This window comes from Pomacea canaliculata, linkage group LG9 (genome assembly GCF_003073045.1).
Source record: "Pomacea canaliculata isolate SZHN2017 linkage group LG9, ASM307304v1, whole genome shotgun sequence".
Classification (NCBI taxonomy): domain Eukaryota; kingdom Metazoa; phylum Mollusca; class Gastropoda; order Architaenioglossa; family Ampullariidae; genus Pomacea; species Pomacea canaliculata.
Genome location: NC_037598.1, coordinates 22,751,963 through 22,773,357, shown reverse-complemented (window position 1 = coordinate 22,773,357; position 21,395 = coordinate 22,751,963). Strand labels below are relative to the sequence as shown.

Here is a 21,395-nt window from a genome sequence, read left to right as displayed (position 1 = left end):
TATTATTATTATTATTATGGTCGTGTGTTTTTCTTTTTAGTAAAGCGCTTTGAGCCCACATTTAATGGTCGGGAAAAGAGCTATATAAATAACATATTATTATCATACTTACTCCTAAGGAGCGTGCTTAAGAACAAGAACGAGACAGGCAACATACGAGGAACAGAAGAACAAACAAACAACTCACAAAAACTACAGAAATATAAATAACAGTATCGATGACGAATAAAAAACAAATAGAGAAAACGCCAAGAGGAAACAAGTAACAAGGACTAAGACATTTCGCAAAAGGAAGACGAGGAGGGAAGTAGCAATGGGAAATGGAGGCAGGGGTAGGATGTGAAAAAAAAACTAGCATTGTGTGGACTGTTGTTAGGAGTAATACTTAAGGGCGAGGTGTGTTTTCAGTGCACATTTAAAGAATTTAATGGGGAGGGACACGGAAATGGAAAGGGAGAGGGTTCTATTGTTTCGCTGCACAGTAACTAAAAATCACGTGACCACATGTTGTTGTTTTGGTGACAGGAAAAGTTAAGGGACGGTCGTCAGACGAAGAACGGGGTTGTCTAGCTGGGACTTCAGGGAAGAGAAGGTCTGAGAAATAGTCAAGGCAGGAGCCAGCAAAGAAATTAAAACACAATTTATTATAATAAATACTTAATACGAGAACGGATGGGGAGCCAGTGCAGAAACGAAGGAAAGTAGTGACATGGTCCCGTTTCCTAACCCCAAGCACCAGACTGCGTGTCATCAGTAAATGATTGATGAGAACCTTTGAGAGACTGGATGAATGATGAAAGTGGTTTTGTGTACAAAAAGAACAGAACTGGGCCGAGTACTGAGCCTTGGGTAACCCCCACAGAAAAGTGAAGCAGGGCGAGATGTTTGACCATCAACAAACACAGTCTGGGTCATATCAGGATTTGAACCACGCTAGTGCTGGTCCAGAAATGGGCGTGGAGTCCATGAAGAAGCAGAGAGTGGTCTGTAGTGTCGAATGCAACTGATAGGGTCAGTAGAGTTGAGACAGAAGCATCACCGCTGTCAAGAGCAGATAATATGTCAGTGGTCACTTTAATTAGAGTAGTTTCAGTACTGTGAAAAGGTCTATATGCTTACTCAGATTGGGGAACGAGTTAGTGCTCTTGTAAGCAGGTCCAGAGCTGTGTCAAAACTACTTTCTCTATGATCTTAGAGAGACAAGAAAAGTTGGAAACTGGGCAGTAGTTGTTTAACACACTGTCGTCAAGGATGGATGAAGTGGCCACACCAGGGCATTTTTAAATAAAGATGGGAAAACACCCGATATTAAGCTGACCTTAACAGTGTTTGTGATGGCAAAATATCTAAGCAACCAAGAAGAGGGCTTGTGGACATTGGGATTAACTGGCAAGTTGTTGGCTTGGGTTACAGAATAACGCTTTTTATATCGACCTCAGAGGCTGTTGGAAATTCGGTCAGAGGGCATCCAGGAAGAACATCACAAGAGATGCTGTCAGGCACCGACGTCGACGCCACTTAGATAACATTACTCTAGAACATACAAAGCTGTAAGCAGCAGCAGCAGCAGCAGCAGCAACAACAACAACAACAACAGCAACAACAACAACAACAAATAAAAGTCGTCCCATGACCTTTGTCAGGTCGATAGAATCCTTACATTACTAGGGGTCAGCCTTGCGTGAGGGTGGTGCCCATCTCCTTTCCCTCGCTACCTTACCTTCCCCAACCCTCAGGTACCCGTTTCCGCCAGCTGCGTTGAAGGGGTTGGGAAAGTGAGCTGCGCTACACGGGTATCGAACCAATGAACCTCTCTCCCAGCGCTCTGACCACTCAGCTATCCGCCTCCTTCCTATTTGGGTAAGGCTGCCCCATAACATTTCAAACGTGGGAAAAATTACATAGAATCTGTTTTGATAATAATGGTTTAAAGAATACATGCCCAATGCTGTTCCAAAACATAATTGGGTAATGGTGCTCAGGAAAGTTATGATTATCTGGTCAATGCTGTTCAAAAAAAAAAAAAAAATAAATAAAATAAAATCCACAAAAAACAAGTCCTCAGGATAGTGTTGATACAGAGTCACTCACATGTACAGAAGTCAATAAATATAAAAATAAATATAATTAATAATCTATGTTTACTTAATAATAATTAATCTATGTTTCGGTGTGTGTAAGTGGAAGAGGAGAAATTCTTTATCGTGCATTGCAGCTGAGTCTGTGAATTATTTGACAGCAAAGTTGTTGTAGGATGCAAAATAAATAAAATTAAAAATATGAAGAGTTATCGCGATTTTCCAAGAAACAATCAGGGTCCGCGAGTAACTTTTGTGTCGCCGAGTCGTGCAAGCCACATCCTGAGCAGGACTATGTAAAACTTCTGCTTCAGACGACTTGACTGTCAACAGGGGGAAAATCCTAAAGCACAAAAATAGAGAACTAGGCGAGTAAAAATAGATCATCACTAGAATATATAAACCTGAAGTAGTCGCTTGCCTGTGAGATAGCGGGATCCGGTCCCTGGTCGCTTACCGCGTGTTGACAGTCACAGATAGATGTTTGTTGAAAGTCATCGAGAACTTGAGTTACTTGGAAGTCAATGTGTTTCGTCGTTTGATGACCTTTATTCATCTGATTTCAAGCACTTGGACACATAAAGATACTCAAAGTGTTGTTTCCCTTCGTTCAACCTTTGTAACTGTCGACAACTATTCTGTATCGTAAACAAGATTGTGTATTGTAAACACATAAACAGAGTGTGTTGACGCTCGACATGCAATCGGGAAATTAATATTTTTCTTTCAAACATAGTTTTCCTTGGACATTAAGATAGTTTTGGTCTGAAACCATAAACTGCACTTGATTGTGAAAACTCTGTGCTTCTCGAGGGTGGGAGAGTGTGATCATATCACGGACGCATCAAAAAGGTTGAAACTTGAAACCTACCAGCAACTTTTTACACAATTGCCAAGCTTGTATTCATGAGTGGAAACTGTGTACAGCGAAGAAAAGGATCAGAATCAGTCTGTCGCATTACAGGCAATCTGTATACAACCCACAGGAGGACGGGGAAACCAGCAAATCCGTCATCGCCTTCCTCATCCAAGTTCATGACCACTATCAGGTATGCTTGTGTTTTATTTATTTCTGCCTTTGTTGTTTATGTTTTGAGTAAACAACAGACACATGTAAACACTAAACCCTTCCTATTTTGCACACGTTATCTAATATTCTTTCCCGCAACAAGGAAGTAAGATGGCGGCCTTCCTGTCTTTACCGACTTTCTTTACGTGTCATTTATTTAAAGTCGCTGGCTTTGTCACTAATGTTATAAACCTTAGAAACAGGATTGCTTCTTGAAAGTTTAGAGCTATTGAAGCATGGCATGAAATCTTAATCTGTAAATTTAATTGTGAAACCTGCAATAGATGTCTTGTCGTTCACTCTAGAAACTTACAAGATATATTTAGCTGGGTGCAAAATGGACGGAGGAATCGGTGAGAAATGCTGTAAGTTAATAAAATTGATACAACACATTTTGAAGTTTAATTCGTGGTAAGAAGTGTGACTAAAGATAAGAAAAAAACAAACTTAACTAGACAAAAAGATTGTGCATTTCGAATTCCCATGCTTGATTATTCCAACGCAAGGTGTAAGTATTTTTAAATAAGAAGAAAATTATCCTCTTAAATCCAATCCTGGGAGACAAAGAAGAGAATTTTAAGAAAAAATGTATTATTTCGAGGAACTGTTTTTCAGGAACACCAGTCATTTGTACTTCATTTTCAGGGGTTTGTTTATTTTTTGTTTTTTGGACAAAGTTAAAGAAAAAAGTTTTTTTTCGAGATAGCATTTAATACTACACTGTTGTAAAATTTATAACACTTTTACTCATTAACACTTGATGAGGGTTCCTGCGTATTTGGCATAATTAAAAATGTCTTCTACTTAACGAGTTTAACTTCAAATATTATGCTGTCTCTTCTCTTAATACCAGAGCTCAAACTGAACGATGCCAGTCAGTCTTAGCGAGAAACTGGAAACCTGCCATTGCCACGTGTTTAGTAGTAGTAGTTTATACAGGGCAATATCTCAGCCAAAAGCAGACACATTGCACTGAACAGGATCACAAAATAATAACAAAGATGTCGAACAAGTTCACAAAAAGTATGTAGAAGGAAGATCAATGCAAGGACTCGCCGAGTACCTGCAGTAAAGGTCGATGACATTAGATGTAACGGTAACGACTCCAGAGAATAATGTTAGTGACTTCAATACTGGGAAGATATTGAGTAATCTTGAGAATATGAACAAATGTTATCATATGAAACTGCAAGAGGGTAAATCATCATTTCAGTTTATTCAATGTAGCTCAAGGTTGCTGCCCAAGTGAATGAAACACGAGGGAGTGGAATCCAGTGAATATATTCAAACACATTACAGAAAAAATCTCATCATTAATGGAAGTTATTGAAAGGAGTAAAATGCGAAAATATTACATCCGACGGTTTTTTTTTTAAAATCGAAGTAGTGTAAGTAACAGCAAACCGACCAGATTATGTACTGGTTTTATAAAGGAGCCTTTCGTGCTGACAACAAGTGGTGTGCATGACTGATGGAAGAGCTTGTCTTTTTAAGAGTGACAGCAGCAGAGAAGGAAGTTAAAAGCTCGCTGACAGTCTGATTGCTCAGGTTGTTGACGTCATGTAGTCAAGGACAACTGTATCACAGCACAGTTATAGCAAATAAGTAATAACGGGGTGAAAAACTGTGTGTCTGTGAAACTGAAACAGTAAAACATTGCCAAGATGATGGACGTCTGCACCTTTCTCTCTCTCTCTGTGATGTATGCATGCGTGCGCAAATAAGTTTATAAGTGAGAGAAAAATGTGTGTGAGGGAGAGAAAGAGAGTGTGCTTTTGAGTGAAGGAGAAACCGTGTGTAAGAAGTGTGCATGTGTGTGAGTAAAGAGAGTGCGTGTGTATGAGTGAGTACATAGTGTGTATGTATATGTGTAAGTAAAGAGTGAGAGTTTTTGTAAGTACAGAGTGTGTATGTGTACGAGTAAAGAGTGTGTATAATCACGTATGTGTGTGAGTAAAGAGAAAGTACGTGTATATGTATGAATGAGTAAATAGAGATGAGTGTATATATGTAACTACAGAGTGAGAGTTTATGTGTGTAAGTAAAGAGTGTGTATGTGTATGAGTAAACTGAGCATGTCTAATCACGTAGGTGTGGAAGTAAAGAGTGTGTGAGTGTACTACGCAGTTATCTACGTATGTGGTTCTCATGAATTCAAAGAGAACAAGGAAGTGTTACAGATTCTATACGATCATGGCGCAGCTAAATTCTGAAACATTCAGATTCTGAAAAAAAAATCGTCAGCTTAAAAAGACTCTGATTGTAAAGAGCTTAATTTAGCCTTCATAAGAAAAAAAAAAATGAAAAAAGAGTTTCAAAACTTCGACTATCAAAAATGAACACCTCTCTTCTCTCTCTCTTGCTTGCACCCTTTCCCACACAACGTGGGGGTCCCATACTGTGTGTACTGTACTATCAACCTATCATGAAAAGAATGTTTATCTTTCCTATCTAAGAGACTCGATCTAGCAACGAGAATAAAACGTTGATCACTAACACAAATAAAAATTTTCACAGTAAACAATATTTTGCGTTATAATGCGGTGGAGGGGACCTTAACAATATCTTTTATTCATTCTAGCTCAGCCTTCATCCCAAATAAGCAAATAATCCTGAAATATTATGAAGATATTTTCTCCTGTTGGATAATCACACAGGAAGTCTTCTCTATGAAGAAACTGAATTGTCTTTAACCTAGTAACCTGCATGTGTGATGATGTTTCAGAAAAGCTTCCTGATGACTCAGTAGCCGTATAGTCGCACACTCAGATATGGAAGCGCAAGCTGACCAGGATGCCCCCTGTCCTGCCTGGGGGGCGTTCAAGAGGGAATTGCTAGACATGACCTGCAGGGTCAAGACGATAACAAACGCAGTCAGCGTCGCCACCGTTCACGTGACAGGCGGAGCTCGCTGCACGTGCACAGTTCGGAGCAATGGAGAGGTGCCTCTGAAGAAGGCAGCAGAGGAACTGTCGGCAAACGTCGGCAAGCTCGTTGAGGAGATTCTCAGACACGCGGTCGACGCCCAGAGCGTCTGAGGAGAGAAAAGGTCGAGGTGAGTGCTGCTGCGCCTTCGGCTCATGTCAGGAACTCACATTTCTAAAGGAGCGTTAATCACGTGATCCAGCAAGTCTCTTTCTTTCCACTAAAATTGTCTTGTATAAATATTGTTAAAATAATGAATCTAAACATCGAGTATATCAAGATAAATCACAATTTGAGGACCTGTCGGTAGGATGTAATCTAGGATATGTATTACAGGGCTTCTGCTTACGCAAAAAATTGCGTACAGTACGCATTAAAAGTTCGGAGGACCCCTTCAATTTTCGTCAATGAGTCCCCTTCAAATTTGGGCGAAGAACAGGGACCCCTTAAAAATCTGAAGAAGTCCCTGGGACCCCAAAGAATTTGGCCTTAGCAGAAGCCCTGACTGTATAGTAGATAGCTATCCACCCGTATCTGTAGAGCGTTTACTTCAATTCACGAGTGTGTTGTCTTGGTTTACATTTGTTTGTGGAAAGGAAACTTTTTCTCCTGCTCCAAGGCTGAAAGGCTAAGTTTCCTTTTCATTGCTGGTTCGAGTTCTGGTCGGGCCTGTAGCTGGAAAAAAACTTCCTCTTTCAACCCATAAACTGTTTAGCAGAATACTGATTGTGTCAGTAAAGAACAGGGGTCGGAAGAAGACTGCCCCGGAGACGGCGAATTATTTATGTTTACTGCTCCTTCGGCCACTAAGACTTTTCCCTTCTTTCTCCCTTTGCTCTGAGGTCCCGGAAGCTAGACTGACAAGGAAGAAGTGTAGGAGAATTTTGCAATACACGAAAAATAGCATCGCAGTATTCGAACCTACTGGTGAGCGGAAGAACAAACAGAGAGTGGGTGTGTGGTGTAAACTTTAAGTCAAAAATAACTAATCAGCCACCCCAAAAATCTGCGCCTTGAGTCTGGGTGATAATAACACCCGTGTCGCTTCCTACTCCTCATAGGAGGTATCTCAGGCATGTTATAAGAAAATTGTCGAGTAGTTTTATTGACTCTAAAGGTGTCTTGTGGGGGGTAAAACTTTGTTCTTCTGGGGCACTGTTAATCTAAAATGTCGAAGAACAGATAACACTATTTGCTCTATGGTTCTTGTATGAAAGGATAAAAATTGAAGTCGCACGGATAACAAACAGGAACTCCAAACGGTATCGCAGTTTTGCAGTTTAACACGACTCAAGCTTATTTTCAAGGCCTGGAAGCTCTATCTCCTCAACGTTCGCGGAAGAACTTTAGTACTTAGAAATAAACCTGACGGAAAGCATGACCGGAAAACTCCGTTGTTACAACACTCAGATTCTGAAAAAATCCTCAGTTTGAAAGATTTTAAAGAGCTTAATTTAGACTACACGATGTTTACTTATTAAATTGACTGTTGTGGTCTTGTTTCAGAGACTGCCAGGGACAGCGCCTATGAAAGCAGGAACAGCACAGCAATATATGGTGTGACTTCACCTTTTCTTCCCTTCCTTTCTTCTTTTCATCCCCATCATAGTCCTCATCGTCCACCATCGTCAGCTCGCTTTCTAATAGCTATTTTATAAAATATACAGTTTTAATACTTTGAAACGAATCAACGTCCAAATGTAATTTACTTCATTGTGAAAAGAACTAAATACAGTCAAATATTGTATAATGGCTATTTTTGTATTTTATTTTATATTCTTGTTTCAGTCTTTCCAGTCCAGGAAACGGCAGTATCCTCATTGGAAAATTCTGAGGTAAATATCTATCTTTGCCTGGTCATACTTCACCTCTATAAAGTGTTGTTGTTATTGATTTGTATTGCTGTATTCAACTAATCCCTGGTTTTGTTCTCTTTTGCTCAAGAATGCTGAAGGCCATATCTGTGTGCGTCTTTAGACACACACCCGGATGTACAGGTCCAGGATGTTCAGAAGTTCTAAATCTGTGACTGACGGTGTCAGTGGAGTTGACAGTCGCCACTGAAAGTTTTACCAGGATCACTGTTTTGAAAGTTGTTACAAACCCCGCCGACAAACTGGTCTCAGAATTTGAGAACAAAATATGCTCAGTGACTCTAGTCGGGTCAGTGTCTACAGAGGAAGGATTTACTCCAAGCCAACGAGATCACAGCAGGATGTTCTTTAGGGAAGTTCTTCCAGACATTGCATGATCACCAAGTTCCACATTGGAGAGTCCTTAGAATGCCCCTGCCGCTTAGCTCCAGTCACAATGTTCATTGACTGTCCATTGTCCAACCCGCTGGAAACTAAGAGACACAGCCTGTTGATGATACACCTGTTAAAGGAAAGACTATTAGCACCTTTGCGGTGTCTACAGGACATTGTAGACTGGGTCAGGGCCTCTGGAGTCATTGTCTGAACGTTCCAACGAGAAAAATATGCGTGCATGTTGTGTGTGTGCTTGCTTGCTTACGTGAACAAATGAGTGTGTCAGTGGGTTAGATAGGCGAGCATGTAAGGAAGCACAGACGTGTATCTCTGGACTGATGGCGGTCTGAATTCTCAGTCTTTCGTGAAGTTGTAGACTTTCGGGTCTCGTCAAGCCCTTTCACTCCCAATATCTATAACATCGGTAAAATTTTTTATGTTTTCAGCCTATTTGCAATGTGTTTGTTATTTAGTTAGATTTTTATTTCCTTATTTTTGGGCAAAAGTCGTTAGTTTCCTCTTCCCACGGGCGTAGAACCAATAAATCGAAAACAAAACAGACCATAAGGATCTTTTGTGCTTCGGGTCAACACGAGAGCTGGCATCGTCTGCTCTTCCTCTTCGTGTTGGTGATGAAACCGGAAGCACATTCGACCAGAGGCCTCCTCCTAGACCTTAAGGCGGACATTTTTTCTGCAAGCAGTCCAGAGATATATGTCCGTGAAGTGAGGAAACGAGTGGATCTACACTTTTCAGTCTTTCATAACAAACATCGTGATTACTTGTTCCGTGCGTGTATTTTCGTTTACATTTACATTCACCATCCAAATGACTTCCTTGTGTGATCGTGAGAAAGAAGAATATCCTGGTAGGCGCTAGTAATTTAAGTGCCGTATTGATCCGAGAACTCGATAAACTGATCGATAAAATCGACCATTTGAATCGCAATATTAGACGAGGAAAGTGCTTTTGTTTGTTTGTTTGTTTGTTTGTTTGTTTGTTTGTTGTGAAGCCACGTGTCTGAATTTGACAGACTTTCAGCATCAGTAGCTCATTGAGACTACTTCACCTTACAAAGAAACATTTTGAGTGTTGGAAAAGAACGATACCTGCTAAGTTTTTCCTCCCTCTTTCCCCCAAACTATGATGGTACGGGATTAAAATCACATTTGACAAATATAAAGTCTTATTTATTATTATTTTTGGTAATATCAGTATGCCTTTCTCTGTTCGTGCATACGTGCACTATTGCACACGCGTGTTTCAGTGTTTGTGTGTGTGTGCATGTCCGAATGTGCATGTGTTCACGTAAGTGTGTTTGTGTATGTGCGTGCCTGTGTGTACTTACAAAAGGATACAAAGTTTGATGAATTTCCAGTCAGAAATTTTGTATGATTGTTTGACGCTCTCCGCTTATATTCAGTCTTTAATTTTAAAAATTATCTTATTTCACTGGGGTTAACAAATTTTTATAAAAGTAATTTTTATGTTCAATGAAAAGAGAAAAGACTGCTAAACCTTTTTTCATTAAGATTCTTCGATCTTCTCTCCTTGTACACATGAAGAAAACCACAAATACAATGAAGTAAAAAGATGTTATAGCACACACACACACACACACACACACACACAAATATTTCTGACTAACGAGGTAAGTCAAACAAATGCTGACCAAGGTGTTAAACTTTATTCACGTTGACTGCGTCAGTGTAAAAGTAAAGGAGAAAACATCACAAAGTAGGCAGTTCACCCTGAAATGTTTAACCTGAAAGACAAGACATCCTGCTAGACACGTTGTTTGTTGTTTGTTGTTTGTCCAAAGTCAGACCAAGTTTTCTGTCTTCCCGGACTTCAACCAACAGGGACAACGCTCTGTCTTAGGACACTTTGCATAGTCCCAGACTTTGGTTATTGTTTCTCTTCATGCATTCGGCCCCAAGTTACTTTCGAGAGCAAAAGGTAACAGAGCGGAACATGCGTAAGACAAAGGGTACAGTTACTGTTACACTGGTGTAGTGGCACAATTAAACTATTTCAAAAATTAGACTGGTATGGGCGGGTAATCTTAAGTATTAATTACTTGGTAGACGATTTCGTGTCATGGGAAGGGATGGAGCACACACACACACATATCATGTCCTCAGATTTCCATACTCGAATACACAAACACCTCCATTTCTTTCTTTCTCTCTCCAACTCGCACATGCACGTGCGCACTCTCACACACATTGACACGCACATAAACTGCCAGTACAAGACAGAAAAATTTCATCCAATATCGACATCATAAGAAGTCATCACAGCCACTAGTGTATCATTTGAAATCCCGCAAAAACATTTCCACAAGGATCATAGAATTATTTAATACAGTATTCAGAACCACACCGTCTATCGGGTGGACCAAATGTGCCATTCAAAAGCCATCTGTCAACATTTTTATTTGCATAGTTGATAACGACCACCATCGAGACCAAAATCTTGTACAGCCACGCTATGTATTCCAATTTTTTTTTCAAAATGCAAGATATTAAAACTGTACACCTTTTTTTTAGCAACCTGACAAAATATATTTAACACACACCACCCCTTCTTTATATATATAGTAGGTGTTTGTGGGAAAGGGGAAAGCGGTGGGTAGGGAAGGATGCTTATGTTGTGTCGATGATTAATAGGTAAACAAGAAATGTTCTGGGCTATGATCTAAAATAACTTTTTAATTTTTGGAAGTGAAAGCAAAATAAAGCTTTTTATGGTCGCAGAATCTTAAATGCATAGATTGTCTGTAATTTGAATATGTAAAGGGTTAAGAAAATATATAACTCGAAAAATATACGGAAGATAATTAATAGTAATTAGCCCTTAATACTATCACTGATGAGATGGTTACGTTTAAATTCAGACGCGTGTCCCACACCGGGTGTAGTTCAGATTCCGTAAGTGTAAAGGCTTTAGAAAATAAACAGGAAGTAAAACATATTTAAGAAAGCCATTAATTAATAGGACCTCTGAAAACATAATTATGTTCAACACCAGGTTGCAGTAAAGCTCTTGTGAATATGAAAGATTCCGAAATTATTTCGGTAGAAAAATATACTTTATCTCATTAAACATTAATAACATCACCGAAGACATCATAAATACCTTATGAAATGTCTCAACACACGTAGCAAAGCAGCGTGGAATGTGTTCTTAATTTGAAAAAGAAATTAAAAACACTTCAGCAAGGGGCAAATACTAAGACTGGAACCCTGTATACCATCTCTTCAGTTACGAATTTACAGCAGATTTTTTTCTCGTATTCCTCTGGCAGTTCTCCATTACGATACGATAAAGGATCGCTTGAATGACGTGAGCAGTTTGATTACAGAAAACTGGATCACAGGAACAAATAGTTTAGTGCGTCCGCCCAACGGATCAACGATCAGCACATTTTGGAGCAAAGTTCTGAAGTTTAGACCTGGGTCTCAAGCCGTCTCTAAAAGTTTTGTGCTTACATCATTTCATTTTATCTCAAGCTACTGTAGCTTACTTTTAACAAGCAAGTTCAGGGTACCAGACGTCCAAGAACCTTGAAGCTTGTGAGCTAGCTGCGTGAGGACGAAGAAAAATAAATGACTGGTTAACGTATTTTGTCCCCAAAATAACCAGCTGGACGGGAAGAGGGAAGGAACCCATGTCTGTTGAAAATACTATTATTCTTTGATTGAAGATGATATTCCAGAGTGACTATTTGGAGTTAGCAGAGCCATTAGTCTGCGTTTCCACATGGAAAGACGTGTTTCGCCATGATTCATTGTTCCTCGGCAAGCGTCGGCCGACGACGTACACGTGTCAATCACGTCGTAAGCCCGTAGATTTTATCAAACTTCTTTACTGCTCACGTCTCATATGCTCAAACTGAGGACAGGCGAATTTTTTCCCCAGAATGGCTCTCCCTTTGCGGATCATTATTCTCTTGAAATGTTCAGAGGCCAGTTGAGTGATCAGAAGCTGTCTGATGCACTCTGCCTCTAAGCATTACCACTCTCATCGTGTTCAAAAGGCTGTCAGCAGAGAAAAAATGTTACTAATAATATTTAAGCATACTTTTGTGTATCAGATTACTATAGTGTCAGAATTAACTTACCCACCACCGAAAAAGACTATTCAGAGACAACAGTCAATCTTAAGGTCTTCTAAAGCTGTAAAGTATTGTTCAAGTCACTGTGTTAAGCGTGTATACTACATATGTATATTGATATTGTTTTTTTAAAATATAATTCTCTAAGCATCGTGTACATATAAGTGGTCAAAGCCGTGACATTACGAATCTCGAAGGATACTCCTAATTAACATATAATTCCAGGCTCTCCCACAACCTTTTGCAACGTTCGTATGAAAATACGTATGAATATACGTTCTTGATTTTTATCAGTTGGTATTTATCCACTTCTATCTTCTCTCCATCTCTTTCTATGACCTTTTTCTTTTCATTCTGCTCCCTGTCCTTCTATGTAACATAGGCGCGTGGCTCTGAGTATATCGGGTAAGGGGGACACCCGTTGGTAGAAAGGTACTCAGCTCCAATCTTTTCTTATGTTCTCCTTCTTTCATTTTTATTTTTTCATTCTGGAATGGAGGCAGGTTTTCCCTGTACGAAAGATCGAGCATTTTGTGTGGTGTATATCCGGGAAACCAGTCAAGGTGTGGGGACTATCCTGTTATCATTCTAACGTAGACCCCCTATCTACGCATGATATTTGTTTAGACCCTTCCTGAAATCTTGGGAGCTAGACTTACTCGCGTCATTTCTTAAAAAAAAAAAAACAACAAACAAACAAAACGATACATTCAAAATGTTTGTATGCGTACCTGACTCTCCTCTCCACATTTATCTTCGTCACCTGTCTCTGGGACTGGAGGCACTGCAGGAAAACATAAGTCACAAAATGTTACGAGGAAGAATCGAACACTGGTGGTGTGCCTGAGTATGTTGTTCTCCCATATTGTACTAACAAACCAATTACACAAGCTTTACTAATGTGCTTATTACATTCTGATTGTTAAACACATGAGCAACACATAAATGGGAGTGTTTGTTACACATTGAAGGTGTGAACATATTGAAATTTACCAAAATATTGCAAGTGCGATGTATTTACAACAGATTGAAAGTGTGGGGCACTTACAAATATCACGAAAAAGTACCAAAAGAAAGATATACGAAAATGATAAAAGTAAGGGATGAAGAAATTAATGAATAAGTAAGAAAGGAAGAAAAAAGGGTGATTGTCGCAGGGTAGGGTACCAATCATATTATGTAGACTAGCATCATATAAAGGTTAGGGTATGATACAAGGAAAAAATCTTCTTACTGATATTTGCGCTGTGATACGCACTGTCTCTGTCATTCTCTGAAAAAGATCGGAAAGATCAAGAATACTGGGTCAGCAAAAATAATGTAATAGTCCAAGATCAGTGTCTTCCCTCCCTCAATCCCTCATTGCCAGGTGTGAAGGAAGTTTTGGCTGTGTCTGCAGTTTCCTTTCTTTGCAAGGAGTATGACTGGTGATTCCTTGGATTACTTTTGTGTTATCAGATTATTTAACAGAAAATCAGACAGAGCCAAAACTACAGAATGTAACTAGCCACACAAGCAAAGTGATGCTGACAGTAATCCAGAATTTCAAAAACATCATCAGTCAGTCAGTGTTAGCATTGCATTGCTTACAGATGCAGATTTATTGAATTAATGCTCATAAAGTAAAGCTAAAGGTCATCCCGTGACTATTTAAGAATAAGAACTAAGCTAATTGTGTTTATATCTAAACAATAGAATAATATGTAACTTTGAAATATTAAACAATGTTGTTGACGACGAAACATCATCATGCGCAGACGTCTGTTGCGTTTGATAGTATCTAAAACTTAATTAAAGAAAACTTTTTGCATTTGAAACCAAGTAGTGTCTGCACATATTTAGACAATAGCTTTGGCAGCTAGCATGAATAAGAATAAGTCGATATAAAACTGACCAAGATTGGGGTGAAAATCACATCCATCCGAAAAGGCGATAGCACAGAAGGTAGTCAAAATGGCGAAGTGGGTTTTGAACAGACTGTCACAATATGTAAACGTCCCAGCAGGTGGTGGTCCATAATAATATTTGTAGGTGTGTATCTCTAGAGCAGGAGGAGACTATTTACCCAAAGTATTATATATTCTGCTCACTCTAACACGCACTTTGCTTATGTTTGCCATGGTGTTGTGCTTCCTGTATGGTTGACTGTCGGCTATTTGTAGCTTCCATGTGCATCGCACTGAGGTCACCACCACACAGTAAAAAGCTTTAATAATTATAATTTGTGGGAAATAGTATCAGTATCATGCACTGAGTTTTGCCCAACCATTAGATAAACATTTTGCACCCTACTAAGAAGTGGTGCAAGGCCGGGACGTTTAACTGCACAGGTAACTTTTCTTTCCCCTGACAGGTAAGAAAAGCTCATTTCTTCTCTGCTTGAGAGGAACCAGGAAGATGTCTCCGTCTTCTAAACATAAAACTGCCGGAAAACCCACTCAGGGTTCAGTTGTACTGTTTGTGGCCCACAGATAACACATCCCCCATGTACATGTATGTACACACTTTCGCATTACGTCAGCATTGTATTTAAACAAATCCCACGTGAGGTGCTCTGGAGGAGGAAAGTTGTAACAGAGGTCTGTTCAAGGATGTTCAGATTCTCCGCTGTCTGTCTGTCTGGGAATCGTGACTGCTCCAGCACACCTGACTCAATAGGTGGCCTCCTCCTCCTCCTCCTCCTCCTCCTCCTCCTCCTCCTCCTCCTCCTCATCATCATCATCATCATCATCATCATCATCATCATCATCATCATCATCATCATCATCATCATCATCGTCGTCGTCGTCGTCGTCGTTATTACTGTTATTGACAACATTAACAAACACTTTCTTTCGAAAAGTTGCGAGTTGTTACATGCCACGCTCTATTTTTTTTTAAAGGCAATGGAGACTAATTATAGAGCAAAGAGTCTCTTACCTGTTCGGCCTCTTTGACGTCGCAGCGGCACACTGCTGTGTGCGTGGAATAAATGTCTGTACACTTCTTTCTGCAGGTTGTCCACGCTGTTGTCCAGATCGTCCATGACTTTCTTCAGGCTTAACGTTGAGGTGCCTCCATTCTCGAGCACGATGCACGCACCCTGACCTCCGCCAGTGAGACACCTGGTGGTCTCGATGTCGAACTTGTGGGCGATCTCCTTCAGCTTGAGCATCAGCTGGACCAGCTCCTCCTGAGACTGCTTCCACAGCTGACAGCAGGTGTCTTGGTCAGGGGCGTCCGTCGTGTCCATCTGAAACAATCGTAACAAAAAAGTTGTTGTTTAGTTGAACAGTTCTTCTGCCTCTAGGAGGCTTTGTACTATGAGAACGAGAGCGTGGAGAATATGGGGCGAAAGAGATTTTAGTTTACCGAATCCCGCGGTGAACACGAAAACATAAAAATCTTACGCAAAGACACGAATGCTTTAAAAAAAACAACCCAAGGAAATAAAAAGTAATAAATTTATAATGGCGGCTTGTGCCTTTTTGAGGAGGAAAAATACATGCAAGAAAGAAAGAACAGCAGTTTATTCCACCACAAAGTCAGGAATAATTACGAAGCCCTCGCCTATTCAGCAATCGCTTCAGGTGGAAAGGTTGAGGACGCCATTCAAAATTTAACCCAGACTATAGACATGGAAACTCCGCCAAGGACGGTCCCAAGCCCGGCTGAAAAAGGAGGAGGGTTGGGCGTGGGGCTAGCACCCCCACCCCGTAAAACAAACCCTTGCTACAAAAACATCGACAACAGCAAAACAATGGCCAACAGTCCTGGAAGAGGAAGGGCCTTCACCTAGAGGGAGTATGACGTGTTGCGGTGAAAGCCGATCTTCGGAAGCTACAACACCGACCACCCTTCTATCGACCAGGAAAACACTTTCCATGGGCACGTGGAACGTGCGAACTATGTTCGAGGCAGGAAAGGCAGCCCAGATAGCAGCAGAAATGCGAGACTACAAACTGTCACTCCTCGGACTTTGTGAAACTAGGTGGACGCAGTCAGGACAACAGCGATTGGCAACAGGCGAGCTAATCCTCTTCTCGGGGCATGAGGAAGACGGCGCACCACACACAGAGGGCGTAGCGTTCATGCTGGAGAAGGAAGCACAGAAGGCGCTTATTGGCTGGGAGGCAAGAGGTCCCCGATTCATCACAGCGTCCTTCTCTACAAAGAAGAAGAGACTAAAGATGAATGTGATCCTGTGCTATGCCCCAACCAACGACAGCAGTGAAGACGCCAAGGAGCACTTCTACGACGAATTGCAGAGCATCCTGAACAGACTGAGTGACAGAGACATCAATATCCTCATGGGAGACTTCAATGCTAAGATTGGAGCAGACAATACAGGATATGAAGAAGTGATGGGGAAGCACGGTCTAGGAGACATGAACGACAACGGGGAGCTGTTTGCTGACATCTGTGCCATGAACAACTACGTGATTGGTGGAAGCGTGTTCCCACACAAGAAGATCCACCGAGCAACATGGGTTTCACCAGACCATGTGACAGAGAACCAAATAGACCACATATGCATCGCAAAAAAGTTCAGAAGATCGTTGATGGATGTCAGGGTCAAGAGAGGAGCAGATGTGGCGTCCGACCACCACCTTGTGACAGCAAAGCTTAAACTAAAGCTGAAGAAGAACTGGACAGACCACGAAAGAAGAAAAGCAAGATACAACGTGAACTACCTGAAAGACCCAAGATGAAAGAGAATACAAGACAGCAGTCCACAACAGATTTCAAGCACTCCAAGAACTACTTGACGAAGAGACACCCCCAAATATCGAGACCCAGTGGAACAACATCAGAGAGTCTTTCAATACAGCATGCGAGGAAGTCCTTGGAAGAAGGAAACCAAAACAGAAAGAGTGGATCACACCAGAAACACAGAAGAAGATCCTCGAAAGAAAGAGAAAGAAAACTGAAATCAACAACAGTAGAACTAGATCGGAGAAGGCAATAGCGCAGAAAGAGTATAGCACAGCGAATGCCGAAGTGAAGCGGAGCATCAAACAAGACAAGAGGAACCACATAGAGGAGCTAGCAACAGAAGCAGAAGAGGCAGCAGCAAGTAGGAACATGAAGAGACTGTACGATACGACCAAAAAGCTGACTGGAAAGATTAGACATTCAGAGCGACCAGTCAAGGGCAGAGACGGCAACACACTGATGGGAACAGACCAGCAGCTGAACAGATGGGCCGAACACTTTGAGGAATTGCTCAACCGACCACCACCAGTAAATCCACCAGACATCGAAGAAGCAGCGAGAGACCTACCGATCAACTGCAACAAACCAACCAAAACCGAGATCAGAAGAGCCATAACACAACTGAAGAATAGTAAAGCCCCAGGACCAGACGAGATACCAGCAGAGGCACTGAAAGCCGACCCTGACCTATCCGTCAACATGTTGCACAGACTGTTTGAGAGGGTTTGGAAAGAGGAACAGGTCCCGGCAGACTGGAAAGAAGGACATCTCATAAAGATCCCCAAGAAGGGGGACCTCAGCCGATGCGAGAACTACAGAGGCATCACTCTTTTGTCCGTGCCTGGCAAGGTCTTCAACAGAATCATACTGGAGAGACTGAAGGGCCCAGTGGACCAGATACTTCGAGAGCAGCAGGCAGGCTTCAGACAAGACCGATCGTGCACAGACCAGATAGCAACACTGCGGATCATCGTAGAACAGTCTATAGAGTGGAACTCGCCTCTCTACGTCAATTTCGTGGACTACGAGAAGGCATTCGACAGTGTGGACCGAGAGACGCTGTGGAAACTGCTGAGACACTATGGCATCCCGAGGAAGATCGTCAACCTGATCCGCAACTCATATGAGGGAATGACGTGCCGAGTAGTGCATGAAAGACAGCTAACAAGAAGCTTCGAGGTGAGGACAGGGGTCAGGCAAGGCTGCCTGCTTTCACCGTTGCTGTTCCTGATCGCAATCGACTGGGTGATGAAGCAAGCCACCAATGAAAGGCGAAATGGAATCCAGTGGACTCTGTGGAACCAACTAGACGACCTTGACTTTGCAGACGATCTGGCACTCCTGTCCCACAGCCACCGACAGATGCAAGAAAAGACATCAGAGATCCAGTCAGCCTCGGCACAAGTGGGGCTACACATCCATAAGGGCAAGACCAAGATCCTGAAGGTCAACACTGACTGCGAAGAGCCAATCAGGTTGGATGGGGAGCCGCTAGAAGAAGTCGACACCTTTACCTACCTCGGGAGTGTGGTGGACAAACAGGGAGGGACAGACGCGGATGTAAAGACAAGAATTAACAAGGCAAGAGGCGCTTTCATAAAGCTTGGAAAGGTCTGGAGCTCCGGGAGCATAGGCTACACGACAAAGATCCGTCTCTTCAACTCCAACGTCAAGTCAGTCCTGCTATACGGAGCAGAAACATGGAGGACGACCAAGGGCACAACGAAGAAGATCCAAACGTTTGTCAACCAGTGCCTGCGCAGAATCCTCAGAATTCACTGGCCAGAGAGGATAAGCAACACCGACCTGTGGCAGAGAACGAAACAACAGCCCATAGAGGAGGAAATCCTGCGGAGAAGATGGGGTTGGCTAGGACACACCCTAAGGAAACCAACATCCAACGTCACAAGACAATCGCTGACGTGGAACCCCCAGGGAAAGAGGAAGCGAGGAAGGCCGAGAAACACCTGGAGACGGGACCTCGCCGCCGACACCAAGCTCACCGGATTTGGATGGGGTCAGCTGGTGACGGTAGCCCAGGACAGGAGGCGTTGGAGGGCGGTCGTCGATGGCCTATGCACCAGGAGGGGCGAAGGGCATAACTGATAGACATGGAGTGAGTCAGTGAGATTTATTGTACAGGCACATAGCTTTCAGTTCCTTGCTTCCTTTTTCTATGGCTTGTCGTCTGACAAATCCGTTTTTGTGATATCTTTTTAATTCCCTCCGTATTGTACATCAAATCCTAGACGCTGGTATTTACAGTATATAGGTTGCCGCACAAAACTCTGTCATGGTCTGCTTCTTTCAGTCACACATTAATGTGTGTGTGTGTGTGTAAAATTACGTACAGTACTGCCTACCCTGAACAATTGGTGAGAGGTGCTCATGTATCTGTATGTAAAGAGCTCAGAGCAAGGCTTTGCTGTTGGGAAAGGTGCTCTATGTAAATGTAGCTTTGAATGTAGCTAATCGCAGGGAGAGAAAGAAAAAGAAACGTAAACGCAAACTTTTGTTTTTACAGCCATTTTTGCAAGATGATCCTGCTTAACGCACACCTACAAAAATATATAATTACTCACGCGCGCATACATACACAATAGCTGTATACTTATGCAAAACATTTCTACAAAAATTCAAAAAAGTGTTACATAAGACAAGAATGAGAGAAAGATATAAAAGAATGGAAAGAGTAAAGGAAGGAAGGAAAAAAGGAAAGGAAAAAGCAAATATAAAAATCAAAATAAAAATTGAAAGAAGGGAAAAAAACACAGAAAGATTGAAAGAAAAATGATCGATTGAATGAAAGAACAATAAAGAATTAAAATAGAAGAAGGAAGGAACGAAAGAAAGAATGAAAGAAGTAAAGATTTAAAGCAAGAAAGAAAAGTAATAGCAGAAAACATCATAAAAATAAACAAATTGCAAACAAACATACAAAGTGAACAAACCTGAACGAAAATGTCGGACTTGGAAGTCGGGGTGGGGGGTAAAGATGGGTTGTTGCTAATCCGACAGAAATGATTTCTTCTGCTGTTCCTGAAGTCTGTGGTTTTCAGGTGGCGCCGTTAAACATGGTAGAGTGTTACGGGTACTCAACACGTGTCTGGTACTGTGGACACTGCAGGCAGATTTTCGCGCTTCTTAGAGAATCTTCACGTGGTGTATGACAAACACCATACAGCCCTTCACCTGAAGAGACAACGAAAAAGGAAGTATATCTAACCGGAGTGAAGCAAACAGGTATGACGCGATCTTGGACGAGGAAGTGTCTCCTATGTGACACGATACACCGTTATAAATACACAGGTGAGGGTCTCTCTTGATGACACATTCGGATATCTAGAAGAGGCCTATATCTCGATATATAGATGGTGCAACATCCTTTTTCCTAACTGTACGTGTTACTGTGTGCTCTGCAAACCGTCATGTGCCACAGGAACATCCTTTGTGTCCAACTGCGGGCCCTAAGATTGGGTGTAGAACACCTGTGGGAAATCTTCGAGTCACCTCGGAAAGGGACACAATCGGGAATTCGCATCTGATCTGCTCAAGCTGAACTTACTAATAAGAATTCACAGTCGGAACTAAGAGAAAATAGCTTCTAACGCCGACATAGACAAATATCGAATGAGATATATCATATACTGTAATGTACAGTTAGTATCTGGTAGCCTCCTGCTGTGTCATTACCTCTTTCCCAGTCTTTATAAATATATGCAAGATGTGTTATTGCATCGCCCCTTTTGTTAAAGTGGGTTTAGGGCTATTTCAGGTGAGGATATGAGCTTTTTAAGATATATGGGGTGTGTATACATGTGTGTGTGTCTACAGCAAGCGCACAAAATATGTCATGACAATGACATTTCTGTGAAAGTTAACTGAAGCTCTGCTGTGTCATCATCTAATCATCTATTAAGCACGTCACAAAGGTAATCGGTGCCACTAACCTAGCAGTCGTTACCGGCTGCCCTTTACAGCTGTATAGCCAGGGAGGGTTCTCCAGGCATAGACCCGAACGAGATTCGAACCAGCGCACTGAATACCAAGTGTCGGTAGAGTTCTTTGTTAAAAGCTTGAGCAAACTGCACTTCAGTTTATTATAAGATACTATTTTTTTTTTTTCAACAAATGGGAGAAAAATTCCCCTAAGCTTGATGACAGTGATATACCAAAAAAAAAAAAAAAAGTGTTCGTGCTGTAATGCCACATGGATACTTTTATATACATCAAGGCCACAGCTATAGTAACAAAGGGAA

General features: G+C 41.5%; 1 protein-coding gene and 1 long non-coding RNA gene across 2 annotated transcripts; one reads left to right on the top strand and one right to left on the bottom strand.

The window, feature by feature from the left end:
- Nucleotides 1-2,502: 2,502 nt before the first annotated feature.
- LOC112572123 lies at nt 2,503-9,504 on the top strand. The gene is made up of 5 exons (XR_003100948.1): nt 2,503-3,127; nt 5,873-6,202; nt 7,579-7,629; nt 7,861-7,907; nt 8,017-9,504. It is a non-coding gene; the product is annotated as an uncharacterized LOC112572123 (long non-coding RNA).
- A 485-nt stretch (nt 9,505-9,989) lies between these two features.
- LOC112572122 lies at nt 9,990-20,658 on the bottom strand. The gene is made up of 5 exons (XM_025251672.1): nt 20,088-20,658; nt 15,361-15,673; nt 13,676-13,714; nt 13,173-13,225; nt 9,990-12,364 (listed from the first exon to the last, which is right to left on the bottom strand). The coding sequence occupies exons 2-5, from the start codon at nt 15,671-15,673 to the stop codon at nt 12,332-12,334; spliced, it is 438 nt and encodes a 145-aa protein (XP_025107457.1). The 5' UTR covers nt 20,088-20,658; the 3' UTR covers nt 9,990-12,331.
- Nucleotides 20,659-21,395: the final 737 nt, after the last annotated feature.